Source organism: Tinamus guttatus, unplaced genomic scaffold, assembly GCF_059628265.1.
Source record: "Tinamus guttatus ecotype Peru unplaced genomic scaffold, ASM5962826v1 Tinamus_guttatus_pri_ptg000308l, whole genome shotgun sequence".
Lineage (NCBI taxonomy): Eukaryota > Metazoa > Chordata > Aves > Tinamiformes > Tinamidae > Tinamus > Tinamus guttatus.
The window spans coordinates 5319248-5344430 of NW_028288842.1; the positions used below are offsets into that span (position 1 = coordinate 5319248).

General features: G+C 38.7%; 1 protein-coding gene across 1 annotated transcript in view; it reads left to right on the top strand.

Moving 5' to 3' along the window:
- The window catches only part of RERG (RAS like estrogen regulated growth inhibitor), a 90462-nt gene extending 68082 nt beyond the window's left edge, over nt 1-22380 (top strand). The window contains exons 2-4 of the mRNA XM_088528452.1: nt 6486-6542; nt 20836-20909; nt 21587-22380. Coding sequence (XP_088384578.1) covers nt 6486-6542; nt 20836-20909; nt 21587-21994 — 539 coding nt within the window. The 3' untranslated portion in view covers nt 21995-22380. The remainder of the gene's footprint in view (nt 1-6485; nt 6543-20835; nt 20910-21586) is intronic.
- Nucleotides 22381-25183: the final 2803 nt, after the last annotated feature.

The following is a 25183-nucleotide window of genomic DNA, read 5'->3' on the forward strand; positions in this document are numbered from 1 at the left end:
AGAGGAGCCCTGTAAGATAAACAACCTTATATTGAAACAGTATATTAAGGACTGGGATACTGTAATACAAGTTAAGCCTCTTGCTCCATATTCTGTAACTTCTGTTAAAAAAAAGAAAAAAGAAAAAAGAAAATCCTTCTGCACAGAAGGTAATGTGTAGAATATTACTACAGAAATCCAGTGAGGATGGGAAAGACTACTATACTGTGAATTTTGCAAAATTTGTGTCATACCATTGCAAATAAAGTACATAAAAAGAAGTTCTGTCTGTGATGAAAATACCATGCTGGAGGCATGGCCAGAGACATTCCCTGCTATTAACCATAAGGATATGGTTATAATCAAAGATTCTGATAGATGACTCCCGTGTTTCCTCATATTCAGGGCTGAGTAAGTCAGGTGGGTTTTGTTCCATTAACACCTAAGGTCACAGCTAGATGTGGTGCATCTAGAAATGGCACAGAAGTGGGAGCAGCCGCAGGAGCTGCGTACCCACATCAGGTAACATCTGTAAGCCCATGCAACCCCCATGCCGTCTCTTTGACAACCAAAAGAGCAAAAACCAGTGTGAGAGCAGAGCACTGCATGGAGAGTCACCCTGGAAATGTGCAGATTTAGCATCATTACCCTTGTGTAAGTGAGGAAGTGGACTGCATTAGTGTCATTCCACTGATGTCTGTGATATTTTTGTGAAAAACTTCAGTGGAAGCAGAAGTGCTCTGACAAAAGCACAACCTATGTTTTGTTTACTGCTTTCCTTACAAGCAGAAAGGGCTTTACAACATAATCTGGTGTAGCCCTTCTTGCAAGGGTCTGCTATTAAGGCAGTAGACAGGAAATGACTAAATAAATCATACTTGTGCACTGCTAGAGTTTAGGGTCAGCTGCCTTTAAAGAGTTACTTTTCTCCAGACCCTTTTAACCCAAAAGTTCCTAAAATCAGCTACTTCACACAGCACTAAAATACAATTACATCTGAGATGAAATTAAATCTCCACTAACAGGAAGACGAACACTACCCAGAACTACAAATGGGGAAGCAACGAAACAAAACAAGCAAAAAAAAAAAAAACTGCAAAAAACACCAAGAAAATAAAAAAATCAGGGCAGTTAAATTACTTTGTCTGATATTTGGTTAGGGCTGAAGGGTAAGTACACACATGAATATGATTATGGTCCATCTCTCTCTGCAGTAGCACAATCCTTCCGAACAACTTTTAAGAAAAAATTCAGCTATTGACTTTGAGAACAACCTACTGCATTTGCATCTGCAGCGGTCTTTGAATTCTTTTGCATACTCAATCAGCATGTGAAATCCTATTTACTGTAAAGATGAATTCATTTTTTCAGTGCTTCTCAAACACGGCAGTATAGTACTGCAGCACTGTAGTGTTTCTTAAACAGCGCTAAGTGGGATGTTTGGTTTGCTCTATACTACTGTTTGGTTCACGATCCTTCTACGAGGATTAACAGATTTGAGACAGGGACTGCAGTCCATTTATGTCCAGCCAGAGCACAATGATAGCTGGACTCATTTTGATGCCTAGCACAGAACCAAAGCCCACATAATTACAGTGGAAGAAATAAGCTTGAAGTTACACTAAATAACATAACCTTGTGAAAGGCAAGAACAACACATTTTATAACTCAGCAGTTCAACAGTAGCCTCTATTTACTGTTACAAATAATATATACTTTTGATATTTCTGTGATCATATTGAATCAGTGGGGCACCTCACTATGCTGTTACAGAAAGAAAAAAAATACAAGCTTATCCAGTAATTTCTCTGAAGAATTCACTGTTTAAGAAAGTGATTAAAATATGCATTAAAATACTCTGAGCATGAAACTGCAAGACAGGCTAAAACAGACCGTTTTTTATACTGAATACAGGTCTCCCTTTCTTCCTCCGCCAACCCTATCTCATCTTGCTCCATTAAACTTGCCTTCTACCTTACTGCAAGCATGCTGGATCTCGACCACAGTGAGCAGACCAAGAGAGTATGGAGCGCAGAGAAAACCTTCTGTTGATGTCTCAGACACCACTCATACCTCTGGCACTCAAAACAGAGTCGAATACGGATCATAAATACCAAGACAGAGCAAAGATTGCACTTGTACATCCACAACATAGCCCAGCTCAGAAAATGACTCCACATAATAAGCTCATACTGATATTTTTCCCTGAAAGAACTCCAGTTTTAGAAGAAAATTAAAGTCTCAGGGTAGTGGTTTTAAAACAAGTCATTCCCTTTCAGAACTGCATACGAACCTCTTCAAAGAGGTACTGCACTACATAACAAAGTACCATAGAGCTCTGCCATTCTGCAGACTTGTGCACACCATGTGCTGCGAAAGCAATTAAAAATCCAATACACAAAGGATATTGGAGGATGAGCAGGAGATGAACTCTCTCTTAAGAAGACATACCATCGTATCATCATGGCACCAGGAGCTGACTTGTTGATATGTTAAATAATGTGACCACTTCAGATCATTTTTATAGCTCAAAAACTCTCATGGCATAAAAGAATCATCATTCCATTATTTCACTGCAAAGAACTGTTATTTTTCTTAGAATAACTTTGAATTCTGTAGCTTTGGGGGTAAGGGGCTGTTTTTCAAATGAAACCCTGCTTCCATTCTTCCTCCCACCAAAAGCTCAGTTTGTATCAGCTGGGACAATAATAATAAATTCATGAACACACACATTCAGGCAGGTTGTAAATCTAGTCAGAGCATTTATATATTACTAAATCCAAACAAAGAGCTAAAGCAAGTTTCAGTGGTTTAAAAAACAAATGTTCCAAAAGATATGAGCTGAGATTTTTAAAGCTGAGTAAGGGACTCAGCCACATAAGTCCCCAAGAAATTGATTAATTATATGGTTGACAATCTCTGTTTATATGCCAAGTTAATTCCTGGTATAACTTCATTGTCTTCAATGGAGCTACACTGTGAATGTATTTTGACAGACAGAAGTTATTCTTGGAGAAGAAACATGGCTAAGTCAGAAGGCTAACTGAGTGAATGAAAGTCCCAGGCCAACTTCTACCCTAATTTAGACCCTGTGCAAAACAGCTGACTTGGAAGTGACAGTGTAAGTAAAGGCAGAAAAGAGACATGAGTCTATTCTTCCTTTGCTGGGACATTACATCAATTCTCTTAGGTAACAGTCATGTCTCCAAAAAGCACAGCGGGAATCCAAATTACAGACCGCTGGAGATTTTTTCCTTCTAAAACTGTAAGCTCGTGTGTTTCACAAGCCATAAATGTTCACGGAAGGGCCTGGAATAGCCTCAGTGCTGGACCACAACATTCACTTCTATGAAGTACTGCATGGAGCTGGATATTCCTTCTCCAAAGCACATTTTCTCTTCACAGATGAGCACTGGAAACGATCATTTTAATATTTACACTAGAATTAGTCATCTAATTTAATCAGAAAATAATGTATTTTGGCCAGTCTCAATATTAATTTGAATCAAGCCATCTTAGTTGGATTTTTTTTTGAATGTGTTGAGTTATTTTTGGCTGATTATCAATATGCTAAAGAGGTCTTAAAACTGATGGGCCACTGAACAGGCTGAGCATATCCAGGCTAAGGTAAGTAGGAAGTTGCTCCCATCTCAGTTCTTTATATTCAACATTAAGTGCCCTCATAAATTTTACTGCCTTCCCAGAAACATCATTTATGCCAAGGACAGAAATCCAAGTACTCTACTTTCAAGTAGAATGAATTCCTAATGTTTTCATTTTTGATTCTGATTCTAATGTTCTGATTCTGGCAGAAGCTACTTTATTAAAACAAGAGTGATGTAATTTGGCAGCAAGTGAACTCTAAGTGGCTCCACTGCTGTAGTACCCCCATTCTAGAGGGAAGGTTTTCAGGCCAGACTGTGTGAGCTAGCAAGCTGGTCTCCTCACTGACCACCTAAACACTTGCACTCTCTTCCTAGATCTCCTTTTGTTGACTAATTTCAGTCAAATCACATATATTATTTTAAACACAAAACTTGATATCATGGGCCCAGCTGCCAAGCACCATTAATGTGACAGAAGTGTAGACACTTCCTGTCCAAAATAACTTGCATTTATAAACAAGACAGACTGACAGTGGATCAAGAGCGTGTCATATTCCCCCATCTATAAAATACAGCTACTAATCTTTAGCCTTATAAAAACATGTGGAAATGAAAAGCACCATAAAACGGGCTGTTAACATTGCTGTGAAGGACCCCTCTGACAAGACTCTCCAGGATTCCCAGTGAGACTTGCCAGGAAGAGAAACTAACTTCCATCTGGTCCTGTGCATGGCAAGTTTGTCCTCAGCTCCTTTTCTTTCTTTCAGCCTCCTTCCAAGTATATGATTGATTACTTCTGCAGAGAGGCCTTCCCTGTTGGAGACCAATACAAACTACTTCCTCCCTTCCCACCAGGGCTCACACCTGTGATCTCTCCTATTTTTCCACTTTGTTTCACTCTTTTCTTCCAGCAAATGTAACCATTCCTCTGTTCTCCCAGAGGTACATCTCAGCAGAGACAGTCCAGTTTTTCTTTCCTTTTCATTGCCCCTTTCCTTTTTATTCCTCACCTCCACCTGAGCTACCATGGGAAGCAGCTCTTCTCCCTCTGCTGCAATAAAGGTCACCCCGTGGGTTTTTCTTCTCGTTTTTAATAACATTGCTCTGTATTCATGGGTGGTGCTCATTGAAAACAACAAAACAGTGATAGCTGAGAAACATGCCACAATTGGGCATCTGTGAAAACCACAGTGCATCCAGGACAGTTGGAATAGGTCTAGTGTTATTTGGTCTGCATCCTCAAGCAAGCAAACTGGGCTACAGTGCCCCGGAAGCATTTTTTCAAACCATTTTCTTTCAAACGAATAAGGTAAGGAGCCTTCTGAAAGCATGTTACAAAAGCTCTTACCCTGCATAGCTTCCCCAGTCAAAACGGGGTGGGAGGGAAACAAAAACAAACAAAACAAAACGTGTATTTTACTAGCTATTAGAGAACCAATTACTAGCAATTAGTTATGACCAACTTTTGAAATGTCACGATGCTTAAATTATTCCATCTGAGATAAAATGTGAAAGAAAAATGTCTGGTACAGATGGAAAATAATCTGCAGAGTAACTTCCACCAGTTTAATGACATGTACAATAGGTCTTTGTCTTGAAAAGTTTCTTTGGCTGAAAATTGCCACATTCATCTGTAAAATAAACCTGATTTGAAATTGCTTCTTATGTACTGTCCTCAGTTCCTTGGTAGGAGCTTCTAACTACACCCTGCAAGCCTTCCTGATTACTCATGTGTTCTGAAAATCTGTAAACAATTAAGTCTGTTCTGTCAATTCTTGAGCCTTGTCCTACTCTTGGGCACAGAAAGAAGGGATGTGAGGTGTTCCTATTACCTTCATTTCAAGAAGAATCAGAATTGACTTCAGCTGTCACCTTTAACTGGCCACCTTCACAAAAGAAAAGAGCAGGACACAGTCCCAAAGGGTGACAACCTGGAAAGTTTTTTGTTATAGTTGAAATCAATGCATTTGCAGTTAATGCAGTGATGTTTCTGTTCCCATCTTAGAAACACAGATTTTGGATACTTGGCAGTTGTGAATGGTTCACTTACACCACTAGAAATTCAAGGCTCTTGTTTATTTTAAGTCACATAGAACATAATCAATACCCTGACATAATCTTTAGAGTTCAAGTTTGAGGTGCTGAAGGATAGGGAAAATAGTATATAAGAATACGAATAGCAAGATTTTACTCCATAAACTGAAAACTATTTATCCAGTGCTCTAAAAAGCAAAGCTTTATACTTACACTTCTCCAAATTAATTAATTGTATTTGCTGCTCATAAGATGATATAGCTGACTGCTCACAGGGACAAGTAGGCCAAATATGAAAGACAACTGCAAGGAAAGTGTGCTGAAATACAGAAGCAAAGTATTTAGCTAACTATATGTTTAGCTCACAGGATTTAAAAGCTGAAGAGAAAGATTTTGAAGAAATTTGAACACTTTTGCTGTTTCAAAGCATCCTGGTTCAAAACCAGCCAACCCTTTTCCCCTTGTCCATGCAAAATATAAAGCATCCAAAAGAAATAATGTTTTTAAAGTGTTATTTGCTCATAGCTCTGCAAATCATGGGATGTTTCATCTTTTTAATGGTAGAAATTATCATTGCAAAGAAAAAAAAACAGAGAAATTGAAACCCTTCTGATGTCATTTGTCCTGCATTTTTACATGTGAATTGTTAATTTTTATTTTCTATATTTTCAAAAATTCTGTCTTCTAATGTGTCAGTAGGACTTGAACAATGAAAAGATCTTGACTATTCCCGACAGCAGCATTGAATTCTACTCTCAGAAGAGCTGCAACTTGAACATTCATACAGAAAAGCTTTCTGGCAAAACTTTAAAAATTGGATGAATTGAGGGCTTGTGCATCTCATGTGTGATCTTTTTGTTCCTCCAGCTCTCGTTGTACGCTTCCTGACCAAACGGTTCATCTGGGAGTATGACCCAACACTAGGTAGGTTACATTTTATTCTATACACATGTGTTATACTGTATACAATAACATGGGTGAAGTAATGGAAACTCATTGAGTTAAAATTCCAAGCCTCAGTCAACCTTTAAGTTTGCTGTAAAAATCTCTATGGCCATTTAAAGCTGGGACAAATTGTTATCTAAGATGACAGAATAAAGAAGCACCAACACGCTCGAATGAAAGGTAAACTAATATATGAGGCAAAGTTCTGCTCATACAGAGAATCAGTGGGAATTTTGCCACTGACAGCAATTGCATAAGTATTTCACTCTGAAAATTAGAATACTCTGTGTGTGATCAGTTTTCTGCTTAGCAGCTGCTGGAGAAGAAGATATCTGATAGAAGGATCAAAAAAAAGTTTTTTTTTTTTTTTTACATATATATGCATGTAGGTATGTATGTTTGCTCTTTACCTAACCTTAGGTAAGTATTTTCATTCTCAGCTTTCAAAAACGTGTTTCAGTGTTAATGGGGCCAGGTAGGGACACTAGTCATCAAAAGCACATCAGCATTTTCCTCTCCATAGCTCCCACTCAGTTGTGGTGTTTGACACGTTTGAAAAGCCATCTTGGTTGTCTTTCAAACAGTTGCTGTGAATTACAGACCTCTTGTAAATTTGGGCTAATGGTGTCCTTAGTATTTCATATTTGAATGCTGAGAACCACAGAAAAACCAAACCAAGAAGTCTGGAAGAAGGCAGCCAAGTTGTAGAAAACACCTTAAAAACCTCAGAATTAAGTAATTCACACATGTAGTTAGGGGCTGGGAAATGTCCTTTTCTCCTACAGTCCATTGGGGCTTCTTTTTCAAATTTCCTTTTGGAAGTCAAATGAAGATTTTTTGAGTCAAATGCCTGTTTCTTTTGGGGCTGGTTTCTATAAGAGGTCACACTAAAGATACACTAGAGAACAATATAAACCTGCACAGCAGAAGCAAACAAGTTTAGTACTCTTTATTGCCAAATTCAAGCAGCTCCTTCAACAAAGCAAAGTACCATTATCTAAGTATCATACCTAATATTTTTTTCTTCATATTCTGATATCATGAAAACAATTCTCAGAACCAACCCTCAACTCAAATATATCTTTTATCTGCTAATATCAATATATTCATGAGTGGAGATCCACTAGTTACCTGGCCTGTCCAACTTATGCAAAATTCTTATTTTTATCACTGATGTATCATTTTCAGAGCTTGACAAAATAAGTGTCTAAAACTTTTGTATCAATATAGTCTAGCTTCATTTATGTGTTACAGGAACACTCTTTGCAAAAATATCCTTATTGTCTGACAAAGTAGGATATGCTACCATAGGCAAACTAAGAGAGGTATGCTGGAAGATTTATTAGGTTTTGCCCCATTAAGAAAAATTTCTCCTTCTCCTTTTTCAGGACTTGATATGTGTTGCAATTTTACAAATGAATACAATTCTGAATTAACCATGACCCTCAGGAAACTAGCTATCTTCTATCTGCAACATGGAAAGCTTTCATGCAGGCAACACTCCTATGCCAATAAAATACAAAAAATAAATATCTTCTGACTTAACAAATTCAACATCCTCATCCAACTTAGAGGATGACAGTTTAAGTTAGCTTCACAATAGCTGTTAGACAAGTGCCTTAAGTTGTTCAGGGAGTACGGTCTGATAAACAAAAGAACTATTGTTGCTATGAAAAAATAGGCTATTGACAATCTCTGTTGGAAGCATGTGGAGGTAGAACTGGACAAACACTTAACAGCAGTCTTTCTAAAATACTGTTTTTCAAATGGTGAATCACGACATGACCAAAAAGAGGGTCATGAAATTCTAACCACTATTCAGGCCTTCAGAGATCAAACAGAAAGGAATTGTGCTTTCAAGAGCCTTGGGAAAAAAATACTTTAAAGAATATATTCCAGTTCTGTCTTTGTCATCGTCATGCTGTGGTGACTTAAAGTATCCAGTTATGTATACATATTGCATAGTTGAATTTATTGAGAAGTCTGGCAAAAATAGATGTTTCTGCTTAGGAGCAAAGGACTGGCATTTCCACGAAAAGAAAGTGATATCAATACATTCAACTGGTTAAAAATTTCAAGTTGTGTCAGGGAGAATGATTTATCCAGTGCTGAGAAGCTAGTTTGTCAAATAACTTTGAAAATGTAGGAGTAAAACAGATTCAAACTTGCTAGCTCCTAAGCAACAGGAGTTTCTGCCAGATTCACTGGGGCTGTGACAAAAATGTTTATATTTTCTCTCTTATATGAAATTCTCAACCATCCTTCAGCACTCTGATGCAAGGAATCCCCAGTCAGTTCCTATTTTTAGGGAAGCTCTCACCAATCTTTGGAAAGCTTAAAGATGAAATTTCAGCAGTGTCTTATACTAAGCATCAGCATTAAAAAGATCCTGTTCTCCTTTAATTCAAGAAGGGTGCATTTTAACTGGAGATAAATATAGATATATGTATAGATAGTTGTAAATATAGAAACACACATATAAACATAGCTGTTCTTTACTACTTTAACCTACCAACTAAAAGTAAGGACTTTTTTAGCCGCATCTGAACATACCGCTATGTCTCAAGGACCAAAATTTTAAATACAAATTCAGATTGTCTGGAAGGACGAGCATGAGTGAGGAACATGATCAAATTTTGCAAGCCTTGGTTTAACCATCACTCCCAACTTCTCCATTGATTCTGCTTAATTGGCACATCACTGTCACCATCATGCCATGTTTCTCTTCCCCCTCCGCTTTCCTTTTTATTTTTTATTTTTTAAAGAGTGCCTAATCAGTCAAGCTAAGTGTTTACATGCCAAGCTGAATATGTTTCCAGTTTCAATTTTTATTATAAATCATATTAATATCCCATTTACACACCAGAATTAGAAGCTCTACAGAAAGAGTTCTATGTATAGATAGATTGAAACCACACATTTAAAAAATACAGATGTTTTCTAAAATATTGAGTATATGAATGCAGCATTCAACTGTGTCTTCTGTAGCTAGTTAAATATATATAGAAAAGGGGTGTTGGGTTACCACAGGGGTTTTTACCAAAATTCATTGACGTTTGTATGTTTTTAAATAGAATACAACTCACAAATTAATAGGCAAGTACACTGCAATGTTAGAAGACTGAAGACACTTGGCCTGGTTGGGGTACCTTTTAATCCACAGTCTAAAAGTGTTTCACAAACATCAGCAACATGTCTGTAGTGGATTTAGAACAGAACTGGAAATATTTATACTGTATTTTGGTTTGGCTCTATGCACAGACTTGGTAAAAAAAAAAAAAAGAGAGAGAAGAGAGTATGAAGACAAACATTCCCATGTACCAATTCAGTTTTGCTTACTGGGAACTGAATAAGAGCAGGGTGACAATTTACCTGCCACCATGGCAGGTAGGGTGGCTGTCGGAGGGTTTTGCAGCCTGCTGGAGGCCATCCCCTTCCAGCCAGGCCCCCCTCAGCCTTTGCCACAGAAACAGGAGCATAAATGTCCAGTCCATGGATGGACTTACTCCAAGGGGATGGAGAAGGGATAAAAATAATAATATTATATAAAAAAAGAATCTGATCCTGGCAGAAAACTGAGGTCCTGTTGCCATCATGTGGAGGGGCAGAGACCTCAATTTGGCCAACGTTTGGCCTCATTTCAGCAAGAGGGCCCAAGAGCAGCTATGCACATGTGCAGTCTCCATGGGTAGAGCTTTGGCCTGAATGCAGGAACCCCATGAACTTCAGTGATCCAAGACTTCATACCGTGATTTTAAAGGCTGCTATGAATAGCTGCTTCTCTCAGTGCCAGCAAATAGGAATAACAGTTTGAGTCTCAGTGATTTTCCGCTGTTAACTACTGGCAGTGCCTAGAACACAGCATTTAGGGTGCCATCACCTAAACTCAAAGATGGAGACATACTATGACTTGCAATCTAAGAAGTGAGGCTCAATTAGAATTGATGAATTAATCATCAAGGGAACTGTTCAGTTTATTTTTTCCTGGGGAAGGAGGAGGAGGAAGCTACAAGAGTTATCACACCATTGGAGAGAGAGCAGTGATGGCCTGCAAAAATACTTTACAGGCAAGAGAAAAATCATCTGCTTCCATAAGCCACAACAGACTGGGAGAATCTTCTGGATCAGATAAAGAAAGAAGAAAACCAATTTAACCATGGCTAAATAGGTGCTTTTTAAAACGAGTTTTCTAGCATTCTCATGCAGAACACATTCATTGTTCTAACATAATTCAGGGTAATTCACTTAGCTAAAAATGGAATTGGATTATCCAAGATTTAAAGCACCAAAAAAAAAAAAACACCAGAAACAAAACACACACACAAAAATATACCTACACATAGAGCAAGATGTGGGATGTTCTCTAGGGGAACATTATGAACTAGGTCATGTCACTGGTTCTATATTAGTACTTTAATGTGCTGATGGGAGTCAGGTGCTATTGTGAGGCAGAGGGTCCTAAAACATCCATTTTTACTGTAGAGGGAAGAATGGAAAAAGACATCAAGGAAGTGCCGAAGAGAAGATTCCCCAGTTCATTCCTCAGTTCTGTCCCCGATTTTTTTGCTGAGCTCTGGAAAAGCTGCAGTCTGTCTGCCTTTGATTCTCATGCACAAAATCTTTCACCTCACAAAACAGTTGTGAATCCTTTAAGTAACTGATGCTCATAAAGTTGACACTTGCATTCTAAGGGTTCACAGAAACAGCAAGCATTTCTCTAAATACTGTTTTTTAAGCAAAAAGGTCTACTTATAAAATATTAACCACTACAGCTACTATTCTGATTGACTGATCTAAAGATTAGTTGTCTTTTTCACACTATTCCTAGTCTTTTTTTTTCTCCCTCTCCCACCTCTAGCTGTTCATATATTTGATGCAACTTTGCTAATCTTCTGAAAGGAAAAACCATCTCTGAACAGATAATCATCACAACACTTTATGCCAGAATGGCCCATCTAGAAATTCGCAGAAAGACAGAAAGCATGGACGTTTGCATAATTTGAACAACATAGAGAAAAGACTGTTCATATTTTGAAGGAGTAGACACAATTAGATAGACCTGGCTCTTAAAATGTGATTGTTTTGCTAGGACTGCTAGATTAATGTGGCATCTTTTAAGAATATCCATTCCTTTTTAACTGTAAGTCACAATTTCTTTAAACAGCTTAGGTTTTTGCTAGCTTACAGCTAGAAAAAAAGTTGGAGTTTCTGTATGATCCTGGCTATAGGTACATACATTCATCCCAAAAGACTCTATAAGATATGGATGAATGTGTAGGTGTCAGTAGAGCAGTAAAGGTAGGTGATAAGGTGGTACCAATTACTGTCCCATTTGCTTAGATGTGGAAAGCTCATCATAGCACTGTTCTTCTCTAACAAAACATGAAACAGTCAAAGGACTGCAGAAAGGGACATCAGGTTATCAAGTGCTTGAGAGGAGAAAAAAAAAAACCTGCTAGGTCTCTGGGTCATCTGAGAGCAGACTTCTTGCTTCCTATATATCAGTTCAGGGCTATGAGTTTATAAGTTTCATCACTGTAGCAATAACACCAGAACTCACTTAGTAAATATATAGTTTAAAGATACAGCTTACATTAGCAAGGTGGCCTTCTTTCATTTCATAGATTTTTTTTTCTTTTTTTTTTTTAAACAGTGCAAAGAAAAGGGTATTTTGCCCATATAACTACACATGCAGCTGGGGCTTCTTTTATCAAAATGGCCTTATTCAAGGACCACGTGTGATGCTTGCAATTATGACACATAAGCATCTACAAAACTGAGTATGTAATTTAACATTACAACCCTGGAAAATGTTTCTAGCCTAGACTATATGTCTGGATTTCTCTCAACACTCAAGAAGGCCAGATCTATACAAATAGCATAAACAACTGTTGAGGGGGGGGTCTATAACCAAACTAGCTTGTGTTCAAGAAACAGATTAGCCATAGCAGCAAAGCCTTCAGTAAGGGTAAATTATCTGTCAAGAGAAAGGTACAAGAACTAATTTTCTGGGCTTATTTTTATGCCTGTGCAGCCTTGAAAAAGAGTTGTATACTCTTTTTCATCCATAACCTTTAATGCTCCAGCACTTCCTTTGCAATGAAATTTGTAGTAATTTTCATGCCATTCACTGAAGTAGGGGGACTGTGAAAACTTCAGTGGAAAACCACATGTACCTCCATCTTCAACTCACTGGGGCCTTAGACATATTTAACATTACTGATGTTGCAGTCTCTGACACCCAGGATTGAAGAACTGCAAGCCATAGAGTTTGAGTTAGCTCCCACGCAGGCATCATGAAAGCAGCCGCAACTTCTCCGCTTTAGTGTCACTTCAGTGGTACAGATGAAGATAAGTGTTTTCTTCAAGGCAATAGTCCAAACCTGGCAGGAGATTTAGAGACTCTGCTACTGAACTCTACTGAACTCTTGTGTGTCAAGACACCCTGGCTAGCAGCAGTCAGTGTTAAGACCTCTCTGGTATATGGAGTGGAATGGAGGTGTCCCCTGCCTGTTAGAGGTTGTGTGAAGGTGCAGAGCCCAGATGCTGTGGTGCTCTACTTTTAAGTATCATATATTTCCTACATTCGAAATATTACCACATTTACCTTAGAAGGCAGGTGGAAAAAAAGAAAGCTTTATGCCATTCTTTATCTCAGCCTCAAAGACTGCCTTTGCTCTCTGGTTTATTCAGCTAACACAACATGCTGTCTGGACAGCTGAAATACAGTCTGAATACAAACATTATACCTCGAGTGTCTTTCGCTGAAGCATATCACGATTGGAAAATCTTTGTACATCCAAACTGCCTCTGACGTTCCATTTAGAAACCTACAGTTTCCTTGACACTTGTGGCTGAAAGAGTAAGCTTGCCTTAAAACTACCTGACTCTACCATTGAAAATACTAACATCCCTTTAGCATAGATGAGAGGCAGACTGTTCAGACAACAAAGAGAATTTCTAACAAAAAGGCTAGTACTGAAATGGCCATTAATAAACTATAAACCGAAGAACTGTCAGTCAAGGGTGGTCTCTTCCCGCTAGGTAGAGCCTCTGTCCTGCGCTGTGACTGGTGTAGTCTCAGGAGGAGGCTAACCCAGGACATGTCATCTCTCAGCCACTTCTTCCTATTGCTGCACAATAGGATACTGCGACTACATTGAACTCCAGACCAGATCATTGATATGCTCAGAATCAAAAATAACCTTTTTTTTCCAGGGTGAGAAATTTAGGAGGAAGGGAGAGACCACCATCTTGCAAGGTTTTGTCTTCTGCATTTTTCATCTGAGCACATGTCAATAATGACAGTTTATCCAATCACATAACTAGAAATAGCATATATGGTCTGTTATTGACTTCCTACCAATATGAGATGCAGATGTAACCAACCATCTGGGGATAGGGTGTTGCCAAGGGGTGTTTTAAGGAATACCATGACAAGTGTGCTTAATACTTCACTGGAAAACAGACTCATTTTAGAGACAGATTCTAGGCCTTAGTTTCCTCAACTAATTTTATTAACAAAATCTCTCTGCCTCACTGTGTAGCAGTTCAATAGTTCTGATTGTCCCCCGGTAGAGATCTTTGTGAATTTATTTTTCCACTGAAAATGGTAAAAACACAAAACAACTTGACTCCATACAAATTTAATACATCTTGCATGACTTTGTGCACCGTACTCTTCATCGGGGGAATTTATACTGAACATATTATGGAAGTGAGCTGTAAAATGCTTTCGAACTTCTCTGAGGTGTCCATAAGAACTGGGAACACCTTAAAACCCTGACACTAGCTCTTAAAAATGCATGACAAAGACTTGAAGTGATGAAATTGCAACTGAGATCAGCAGGGGATGATACTTAATCTGGAAAGCAGTTATCTAAAAAGAGCAACATAAAGGTTTATTTTCTTTCATATGAGTCTCAAGATGGAGATATTCCTAGCGCCAGTATTTTTTTTTTTTCAGTAGGTATGCACACAGTAAAATTGGGAAGGACAGTGGCTGTGCTCACTGTAGTTACAGCTGAAAAATATTTGTCCCTCTTTTTTCTTGCTCATCATATTCCAAAATGTTCTCCAGATGAGAAGTAGTTTCCAGGGCTTACTTTTGCACCTTGAGGAGTGCAGTTTTGCTTATTTAAAGTGTGAGAAAAGTCTTACTGGTTAGTTTTCATTTATGTTGGCAGAAATTAGCTGTGTGAAACTTACACAGCTTCACTAACAAAAATTTCTCGCCACAGTCAAGAGAAGAAAAAGAAAAAGCTTTGTTTAGATTTAAACTTGTCATGGACATAATTCCCACCAGTAATCAATGCCTCTGGTGTTGGTGGGAAAGTTATATCAGAAAATTAGGAAAACAGCTGAAGCCTTGAAATTTATTTCCTGCTACTTAACATTGCTCCAGCTTTATTGGTTTAGTTGTGTTTTAGCTTGCCTTAATAAATCCAGTTTTCTTAATCATCTGCACACATTTTCTCTGCTTATCCCAGCAGAAGCTGGGTAAGGACAGAGCCTCTAGAAACAGGAAAGAAACTTCACCATCCTCACTGCATGGTTGCCCCCTCCCCCTCCTTCCCCCCCCAAAATGCCTTAAAAAATGCAGCAAAAACCAGCAACCAGACAAGTTTTCCATTACTCTGTTTTCTCCAAGAATACTCTGTGTTCTAGGATTTCAGGACAAATTATTTTGTTTATTGAAATATTTATTCATTCCAAGTACCAAAGCAAAGAAAAGCCTGCTCTCCTATCAGCATGTTTTTTATGTCTCCCGCAGGTTAGTTTTATATCCCCCCTTCTTACTTTACCCAAAGAACAAGTTCTGGGGATGGAACAGATCCTTTCATACCAAGGCAAGAACTTCTTAGTAAGGCTATTAAGCACTGGTAATTTATTTTCCTTGCTGCTTAACTGACAAGAGGAAAGCATGATGAATCTGAACTGCTAGGACATGCAGCTGCAGTGACTTTTCTTGCTCTCAGCTCTAACATGAGGTTTTGAGAATGACGGCTGTACTGCACTTACAGCTCCAATGGCAGCAAATGGAGCCTCGTAAGAGACCAAAAAGCTGAAAGCAAAATTAGAAGAGAAATTCCAGTGCACATCACCCTTTCCATTCCAAAAGCAACATTCACAAAGGCAGGCTGCATGTGAAGTGCAGAACTCTCCAGAGCTGAATTAAATATCAGTGCAAACAAACACCTTGGGCATTTTGGGTTATATGCATTTTGTGTTTTGTGCCTTGACATTAATCTTTGTGCATTGTGATAATCTTACAGTGTAAAGTATATCGCGGGCACTGTAAAACCTCCTGGAACTTTTCCTTCTGTATTTCCTGACTCTTGGGGTTACACTTGCAGAAACACTTAAGACATTGGAAAGCCAAGTCCAATTATTAGAGCTGTCAGAATCACGTAGACTCTCTAAAACCACGTCTCTCTGTGATTTTCTTTTGGTGACTTTTATTATATTACACATGGAAATGTTAGCATTAGCAATGCATATCATTACCTGATAATATTATTAATATACAGAGAGTAACCTAGTTTTGCATATTTTTGGATCCGCAACATCAGATAAGAGAAACATGGGTATACTCAACATGGAAGAAAGTGCATTAGCATTAAAAGTATGTCCTAAATGACAAGGGCTGAGCTGTGATTCCTGTAAATTCAGAATAAAAGGCCTCCTATAAGCTACATAACGGATGGAAGAAGTAACAGCTAGATGCAGGGAATAAAAATACAGGCAGCTGAATTTTTAGTAGAGCTAATAGTGGAGGACAGAAGAAAGCAGGAAGGACCTAGGCAGTTAGGAATGTTTATTCTGGTTACCAGGGATGTATAGCAGGTGATAGCAGCCCTGTAGCAACAGGAAAATGCAGCAGGGGACAGGTTTCACAAAGGCAGACTGAGTCAAGGCTCTGGAGGACAAAATGAGACAACACTAGGTTTAGTAAAATGGAGGTAAATTGTTTTCCAAAAAGGCTGTAAAAATCACTTTTCTCAAATGCGATAGCACCAGGTGTCTTTCTGATGCAAGTCAGAGATGGTTAGAGTCTACATGAGCAGGGAGTTTGTAGTGGAGCAGGAGAACCAAGAACCTGTATCAAGAATAATCAAGGGAAAATTTAGCTTTTTAAATATACTCCTACATCATCACTGAACAAGACTATTTTACAAGTTCAGTCCTATTAGCTGTAGCTGGTTTTGGTCTGGAAACTCAGCTGTAATTATTACACCAAAACTACTACTTCTGGATCTCTAGCAAGTTTTCAGTTCCAACTGTCCAAAAGCCACCATGAGACCAAAGTTACTGGTTAAGCTTTTGTTTTCATGAATATGAACCAAATTCTGGTGAAAGTGAAGTTTACATCTCTACGTGTTTAAAAGAAAAAGAAGAAAAGAACTTCTTTCCTGTGAAGGTGACAGAGCCCTGGCACAGGCTGCCCAGAGAGGTTGTGGAGTCTCCTTCCCTGCAGATCTTCCAAACCCGCCTGGATGCCACCCTGTGCCACGTGCTCTAGGTGACCCTGCTGGAGCAGGGGGGTTGGGCTAGATGATCTCTAGAGGTCCCTTCCAACCTCAGCCATTCTGTGGGTCTGTGTGATTCTGTGAAACACCATGCCGTTGCATAGTGTAAAATTTAGTTAAAAGTAAGCGTAAATATAAAATGGTATATGTTGTTTCTTCATCTTAAATGATTTATCTGCTCCTACTGTGTTTTTCTAAAATCAGTAAACCATTACTGTGTAAATGTTTCTCCCAGGGCTATGCCAAACCACTGCTATGTATTACCTTTTCAAAATAAAGAGGTACTGGAGTCAGATCTTTGCATCACTGAATAGAGACCAAGATCTAGCAATTACTTCTCAGATAATAGTTTTTCCTCTAGAAAAAAAAAAATCAGAACAAATTTATTGATTAGATCAGTATAGTCCTGTACAAATAAGTTTGATAAATGACCATCTTAGTCTTACAGGCCAAAATTCTACTGCATATGCATAAGCGTAGTGAGGTGATCAACTCTAACTGAATATCTATATTAATAGATTCTCTGTGGTTCACAGATGCACACAAATTCTCTCTCTATAAATTTAGTAATTGTTTTTGCATTCTTTTTGAGCAGTATGATTAGAAATATAGAAAGATTTTGTCAAAGGCACTTTTTTTCCCCCAAGTATGTCAATTTGGAAATTTTATTGTTTCCATTAATGAATTATTATGGCAATATATTTCAGATTGCAAAATAAATTGACTAGTACTGCTTTCAACTCTTGACAGAGTATAAACACACTCGCAGGAAGCAAGAGTGTTTTGCAGAACAGAACTACTAAGGGATTGCAGCATTATAACCAAAGTGGGACCTTGAAAACAACGATGTCAGCTGTCAAAGCAACACACTCAGCACTACCTTTATCCAGTTACTGTGAATACAAACAGAAGCCTATTACACCCTAAGGCCAACTAGAATGGGTCAGATCTACTTACTCATATTGAAATAAGGTTAACAGTTGAATACAACTACTGTATTTCCCCATTCCTAGTGGTATCAGGCACACTTTATCTGCCAACAGCAGATCACTAGTTCTGTTTTAAGGCTAGTTCAGTTCTATGACTAGCAAAACACAACTGTGACATTTATTTTCCATCTATGGGATTTTAGCTATATAATTGAAGATATAATATATTGGCATTGTTTTATTTGAAAAAAGAAGATATTTTGAATCTCAAAAAGGTGTTCATAATCTCAGGATTTTATATTGGGAAGATCACTAGCACACAGTGGTACCCTCCTGCACTTTCTACTTGACCATGAAAATGCAAGGACAAGACTTTTAGAGGTCTAAAATTGATCTGATGAACACAAGGTCTAACTGCTTTTATTGTGTGATTCTTCCCGGGAGAAAAGAGACCAGACAGACCAAATCCACTATTTTACTTCATCAGCTCTAATAGAATTCAAAGGTACCTAGTGAAGAAAGATACCTGCACCGTAGATTGTTTCAGGGATCCAGCAAGTATCTAAAGTCACCTATTTTCACTCTGGTTGAATGTCAAAAAAAATGCAACTGGGCACAGGAAAAATTATACTAACAACTGCCAAAGCAAGGCGTTGTACACGTAAAGTGCTATGGGATCTCAAGGCTTTAGGGCATTCAACATCACCTAACTAGAATTCAAGACTTCAGGGCCTGTAACTCGGATCAACAGATTATTAGGATATTTCTGTTCCCTTACAGGAGAACCCACATCAGCAAAGACACCAAGAATTCTTAGAGATTCAGCTGTTTTTACACTCCTCATTAAAATTTACCAGCTACAGCACATTACAAACCACAAGAACAGACACACTATCACTAAGATATATTTACACTAATCTGACCTAAGTCAGTACTACTCATCCAGGACCAAATTCTACCCTAAGGTGGTCAGGCAAAGGGAGTTATAAAAAACAATGCAAAATCCTTTCTTGATAACTCAAGTTCCTTTAAGACTCTTGCTGCTTTTCTGCAGCAGGTCTGAGTCTATTTCTTGAGATTTAGTCTCAGTTTCACAGAGAACAGTCTACCACACCCTGCCTCCTTAAAGGCGTTTGGTGGATACAGTGCAAGTACTGCTGGACACAGTGTACCCCAAATTGGCAGGACTCATTCTCCAGAGCTGCTTGCTTAGTAGGAACAGATGGCTGAAAGCATGCAAGTATTGCGAGGCCTAAGTGACTAAGGAGCCGACATCACATTATGGATTCAAAGAACTATCCCTTCTTCACACCACACTCCCCCCAAAAAATGGGAGATAAATTCCTAAGCAATCTTAGGCACAGAGTACTGCACAAGGAGTCCTAGCCTAACAATCAGTACTGAAATTAATTACTTTCTAAGGACACATCATTGTAGCTTCTGCACCAACCTAGAGCTTCTGCTTTTCCACCTTCCTCTGGAGAAATCATTACAGCTAGGAGGACATAGAGAAGGGAAGAAAAATAACAAGAAACTTAATTTTCTCTTACTCTATTCTGTAGATATATTCTCAGAATCACAAAGGTAGGACCCTTCCTCCTTCAGCAGCCTTGCCATACTGAACAGAAAAGGATCGTACTGCCTATACAAGCCTGGCCTATATAGCCCAAAATACTGCAGCAAGAGTGTTTGCTATCTGCCTAATTAAATTGACCATTTGCCCCTACTAGATGCAGCTCTACTATTTAAAGTTCTTGTAGCACTTACATCATTCGCACATTCATGACTATAAGAGGTGATGTTCTTAAATAGATTAAAAAAAAAAAGACTTTCAACAAAATACAAACCCTTTCGGAAGTTCTAATTCAAGAAATATGTTTCCTTTAACTTATCCTTCATTCCCATTGAGGAGATATACACCAAATAGAAGAATCACATCTCTGACAGTGCAAAACATTTGTAGTCACTGGCCACATTTTTACTACATATGTATTTGCCTTTTGATGTAGAACATCTGTGAACTAGCAGCAGTAATAAATGTGAATGTTAGCACAGATGCTTTTCCGAATTTTAGGTCAAATGCTATCAAATGTAACGTATCAACTCATTAAGATAAAGCAACTCCTTTTGGCATTAGGTTTCTGATAAGTTGCCTGCCTCCAGAACCCCAGACACAGTAAACAGGTTCCTTTTCCCTGTAACGTAGTGTAAATGCTTAATACCCACTGGCAGTTCTTATAAATCATGAAATGAGAAATCAGTGCTTGAGCCCTTGCTAGGACAGGGGAATGTGATGACTTCAGCGTGTTTCAAAGAGACATTCCTAAAATAGCTAGCTCTTCTGTAATTTTATCACAGTATAAGGCCTGTGCTTAATGGTTATCCTGAACAGGTCCCTGATCTTCAGCCATACCACCTTCAGTCTTGTCGTATTTCAAACTAAGCAGGAACAAGCTTATGAGCTGGATCTTCTGAGAGAAGCAGTTTTTGAATATTTTTTCATATTCCTATGAGTGAGCATGAAGTATTCCTGCAGCCTTGCAGATCTGAAGAGAGTATCCTTCTGGCTTGCCGAGTACAGTGTCCACAAGTACAGCCCGCTGTAGGTTCAAGACATTTGAAAGAAAGAGCTCTTCTGCCATCTGCGTTCTCATTTATAGGAAGTAGGGCTTGAGACTGGCTGGAAGAGCTGTAATAAGTGAAATGTAGTGAAACTAAATATATGTCATATCACGTCTTATGCTGAGGTATCCATATATAAGAGAGAAAACATCACTCTCTTTTAATAAATTTTGCAATGTGTTCTTAATTTAGAGTCTACGTATCGTCACCAAGCTACCATTGATGATGAAGTGGTTTCCATGGAGATACTGGACACAGCTGGTCAGGTACGTGGCTATGTATATTTTGCCTGGGAGAGACAGTAGAAAAGGGGAGTGATGGCTGTGTAATGGGTGTCAGGCATGCCCCACTTCTGGAGACTGAGCAGACAGCCTCTTTTCCTCACCGTCAGCTTGCTGCCAAGCCCACTGTACGCTTGTATAAGGAATCCTTGTATAATTTTTCAAATATGAGAAGAACAAACAAAGGCAGAATTTACCCTAGCATTAAAATGGTTTTGTTCTCATTTCTTGATTCTGGGCCAGCCCAACACATGCTATTATTACGCACATAGTCACAGTCTATTTATGCAGTCCTTTAATGAAGTTCAACAGAGCCTTGGGTGACCTACACATGTGTCCACGTAAATGTTACCTAGTAAATGAATGCCACCAAAGTGTAGAGCGGTTTTGTCTCAGCCAGCCCTCCTTGCTTTGAAAATATGGCAGGTGCTCACACTGAACAGTCCTAGTTCAAGAGACCCCTTCTGATTGCCTGCTCCATTGACCACAGGCAGCCCTTGACACCTTGACAGAATGCTACACAATAAAAAAGGTGCATAGAGTACCTAGTCAAGGACATGGATATGGCTTTGCAGGCATTGGGGGCCAGCATCTATTCAAAGGACAAGATTCTTTTACTCAAAACTGAATTCTAAACGTTGGTGTCTGTCTTTTCAAAACAGGAGGATGCCATTCAGAAAGAAGGACATGTCCGGTGGGGCGAAGGCTTCGTCCTGGTCTACGACATCACGGACAGAGGCAGCTTTGAGGAAGTGCTGCCACTTAAGAACTTGTTAGATGAAGTTAAAAAACCCAAGAATGTCACTCTGATCTTGGTGGGGAACAAAGCAGATCTGGATCACTCCAGGCAGGTCAGCACAGAGGAAGGTGAAAAGCTGGCCACAGAACTAGCGTGTGCATTTTATGAGTGCTCTGCTTGCACAGGAGAGGGCAACATTATGGAGGCCTTCTATGAGCTGTGTCGTGAGGTACGGCGTCGCAAGATGGTGCAGGGCAAGACTCGGAGACGGAGCTCCACTACCCATGTCAAGCAGGCTATTAACAAGATGCTTACCAAAATCAGCAGCTAAAAGAGTTGTATTAGGGTAGAGCAGCACTATAGAGCATATTAGCTTGGGGCAGGGAGGAAGCAAGCAGAACATATTTTAATAAAGGATGGTCAAACCTTTGCAATTAAAAAAAGAGAAAAGACAAACCACACCACTGTCCTTTTTGAGTGACGTGGGTCAGACTTTCTTCCTATTTCAAAATGCATTTAGCCCCACTGCTTCTGGCTAACATTATAAACAAAACAAAACAAAAAAACTCCAAAGGACTAGATGATTGTGGGGATTAGCATTGACAGAACATCTTCTGCTTCTACAAAGCTGGTTCCAATTTCTTCCAAGTTAGTAGTGCCTAAACATCATTTCCAGCCAGCAAGTTCCACAGTAGCCACCGGGGAGTAATACTCAGTCCTCAGTCCAGCAACAACCGTCACAACGGATGTTGCTAAGGACTGAATTCCCTTAGAAGCTGCTGTGTTGTACCAGAAGGTTCATCTGACACCTTTCACCAGCTCTAAACTGGTGCATGGTGTGCTTTTACTCCAAGCTGTCCTTGCTGGTGTTACTTTGTCAAATCTATGAGTCCCAAGGTATGCAAGACATGCAAAAAAATATAGAAATGGCCTTTTTCAGACCCTAGGATGTGTGTAGCCAGCAGGACATTTAAGCAGTTCTGAAGTTCAGTTGTTTTTCCATATCCTCTGAAACTGCAGAACTCATCAAGAAATAATCAGCTGGTCCAGTGGCATTTCAGCATTTTTTCCTCAAAGTGCAGTACTGTACTTGGGGAATTGGTCTGTATGTGCTGGGAAATCAAACTAAAAAGATAACCATATTACTATTGATTTAGTTGTGGATAATTTATAGCTTCTGTTTACATGTTTGCTTTTGGTCTTACTTCAAGTAGTTTCTCCTCCTATGTCTTCTACTGAAACCACGGGAAAGACAAGTATTTAAAGCCCTCAATGTAAATCAGATGTAAATGGCCTTTACTGTATCAAAAGGCCATAACTTCCAGCTGTTTAAACTTCCAGATGTCGTTTGAAGCAATCTGTGGTTTAAACCAGCACAGGGCTTTGTAAATTTATTTGGCACATTAAAATTAAAATGCGTTTTATCAGTTTTTAGTGCCTGGGAAAATAAGCATTCTTTTTTTTTTTTTTTCCTTCTCTCCTCTTCTTTCCTTGTACCTCTTGTTTAAGCCAGCTGTCACGTTTTCCATCCTGTCTCCTTGGCTTGTTGACTGTAGCACTGAGACCTTCTTCCAGAACAAGCAAGAGATTAAATAACTAGGTTTGGGGAGACTTTCAGTTTATGTCTCTTTACCAGTTATGTTGGAGTCCTTTAGGCATCTTGGTTTGGCATCACATAGAAGCATAGCCAAAGGGTGGGATGACAAATGGGAATATTAGTGGTATTCTCCTTTGAAAAGCATCCCTTTCACAGCAACCAGCCACAACTGTTCTCCACTGCTTTGCACTCTGTACGGTTATTTGCCTCTGTGAGGAAAGAATGCCAAATTCTATCACAATTTGCCACAGGTGTAGGACACAAGTGAGGACATTTGATTGGATAGCATTATATCCAGTTATAGTAAGCCACATAAATGGTGGAACAGCCCATTGCTAATCAAGCCTGCATATCCCTGAGAACAGGGAAAAGTCCTAAGTTAAGCCTTTTCAACGGGGTTGACTTAACGGTATTTCACCAAAGTAAAATTTTTAAAACATTCTTTCACCCACATCTCTAACCCAATGAACAATAGAGAACATCACTTTCAAGCGCATATTTTACTTGGGCTGTGGGTTGTTAGTTATTTTCTCTGTTTGCCCCAGTCTAGATAGCAAAATTTCATTCACTCTTTCGGAATTAGTGTCTGTATTTTACCCCCATATTCAAGTATGCTGGTGCTCATCAACTACAGTGGAAACTTCTCTGTGTCATTCTGGGCAGGCAGCAGATGAAACGTCACCATCTCTTTGACAGCTATTCCCAAACTATTGGTCATCTCTAACTTCTGTAAAAACTCAGATTTTGCCTTTTTAGGCCTGTAAGTATTGCAGAATCAATACAAGTATAAAAGAATAAGGTAGTGTTTCTTCGTGCACCAATAGTCATTAGCTGAAGGTCTGAACTTGCAATCGTGTATAACATCAGCAGTGAGAGTGTGCATTTTACAGGCACTAAGTCATTGTGTTATCTTTGAAATCAGTGATGTTGCACGAATTCAACAAATAATTCCTTACCTGTAAATTGCATGGCAGCATAGCTCACAAGGAAAGTCATTACGTCAATAATCTAAACAACCAATTTAAATTGATTTATCCCTTTCTAGGACAATACGAACTGTTTTTTTTTTGTTGTTGGTTTTTTTTTTTCTCTCCCCTCTAAAAACCTGTCTTGGGCTTCAGAGTAGAGCTGCATTTGAAATGCAAAAAGGTAACATATGAACTGCAACAGAAAATAAGTTAATAATATTCATACTGGGAGAGCTGAAAAAGAAGCTAAATTATGGCTTTAATATTTTCCAAAAGAATCTCAGCAAGTTACATCTTTGCTTACACTGTCTGGTATGGGGAAGTCATAAAATCCCGGTGAAGGAAAATGTTCCACTGTGAAAACATGACTTATTACATAAAGAACCTCTAATAAAAATAGTAGCATTCCTTTGCAAAGACTGAATTTGGAAACTGCCAAATATGATAAACACTCAGTCAAAAAGGAGGCTTCTATTCTGCGACCCTTCCTCCCACACAAACACAGATTTCTTTACTTAATTGATCATTATTTTTTTTTCCTCCATGTAATGGGCTGCTTGTCAAGCCAGTTACAATATAGTATATTATAATCTGTTGATACATACTGCATAGTATTAAATGCAATCTGATTTACTGTTGATCACAATGTTGCAACATATTATCAGCTATACTATAAAAATGTCCTATTTCTACAATGTGCAAATTGAGCCAAAATGTGCTGAAGAATTGAAAAGGCCAAATGCAACATGAACCCAAATACAGTAGCCTTTTCACAGCAGACATGAACAGTTTAAATTCTGTTTTTACTACTTCAATTTAAATGTGCATATACAACACTAGTGTTGATTTCTTCTACCCTCTTCTGTGGGAAAAGGTTGAGAACAAAGAGAAACACAAAGGGAGAAGAAAGGTGAGGTGTACACTTGTTTTCTACAACAAGTTGATTGCCATTTAT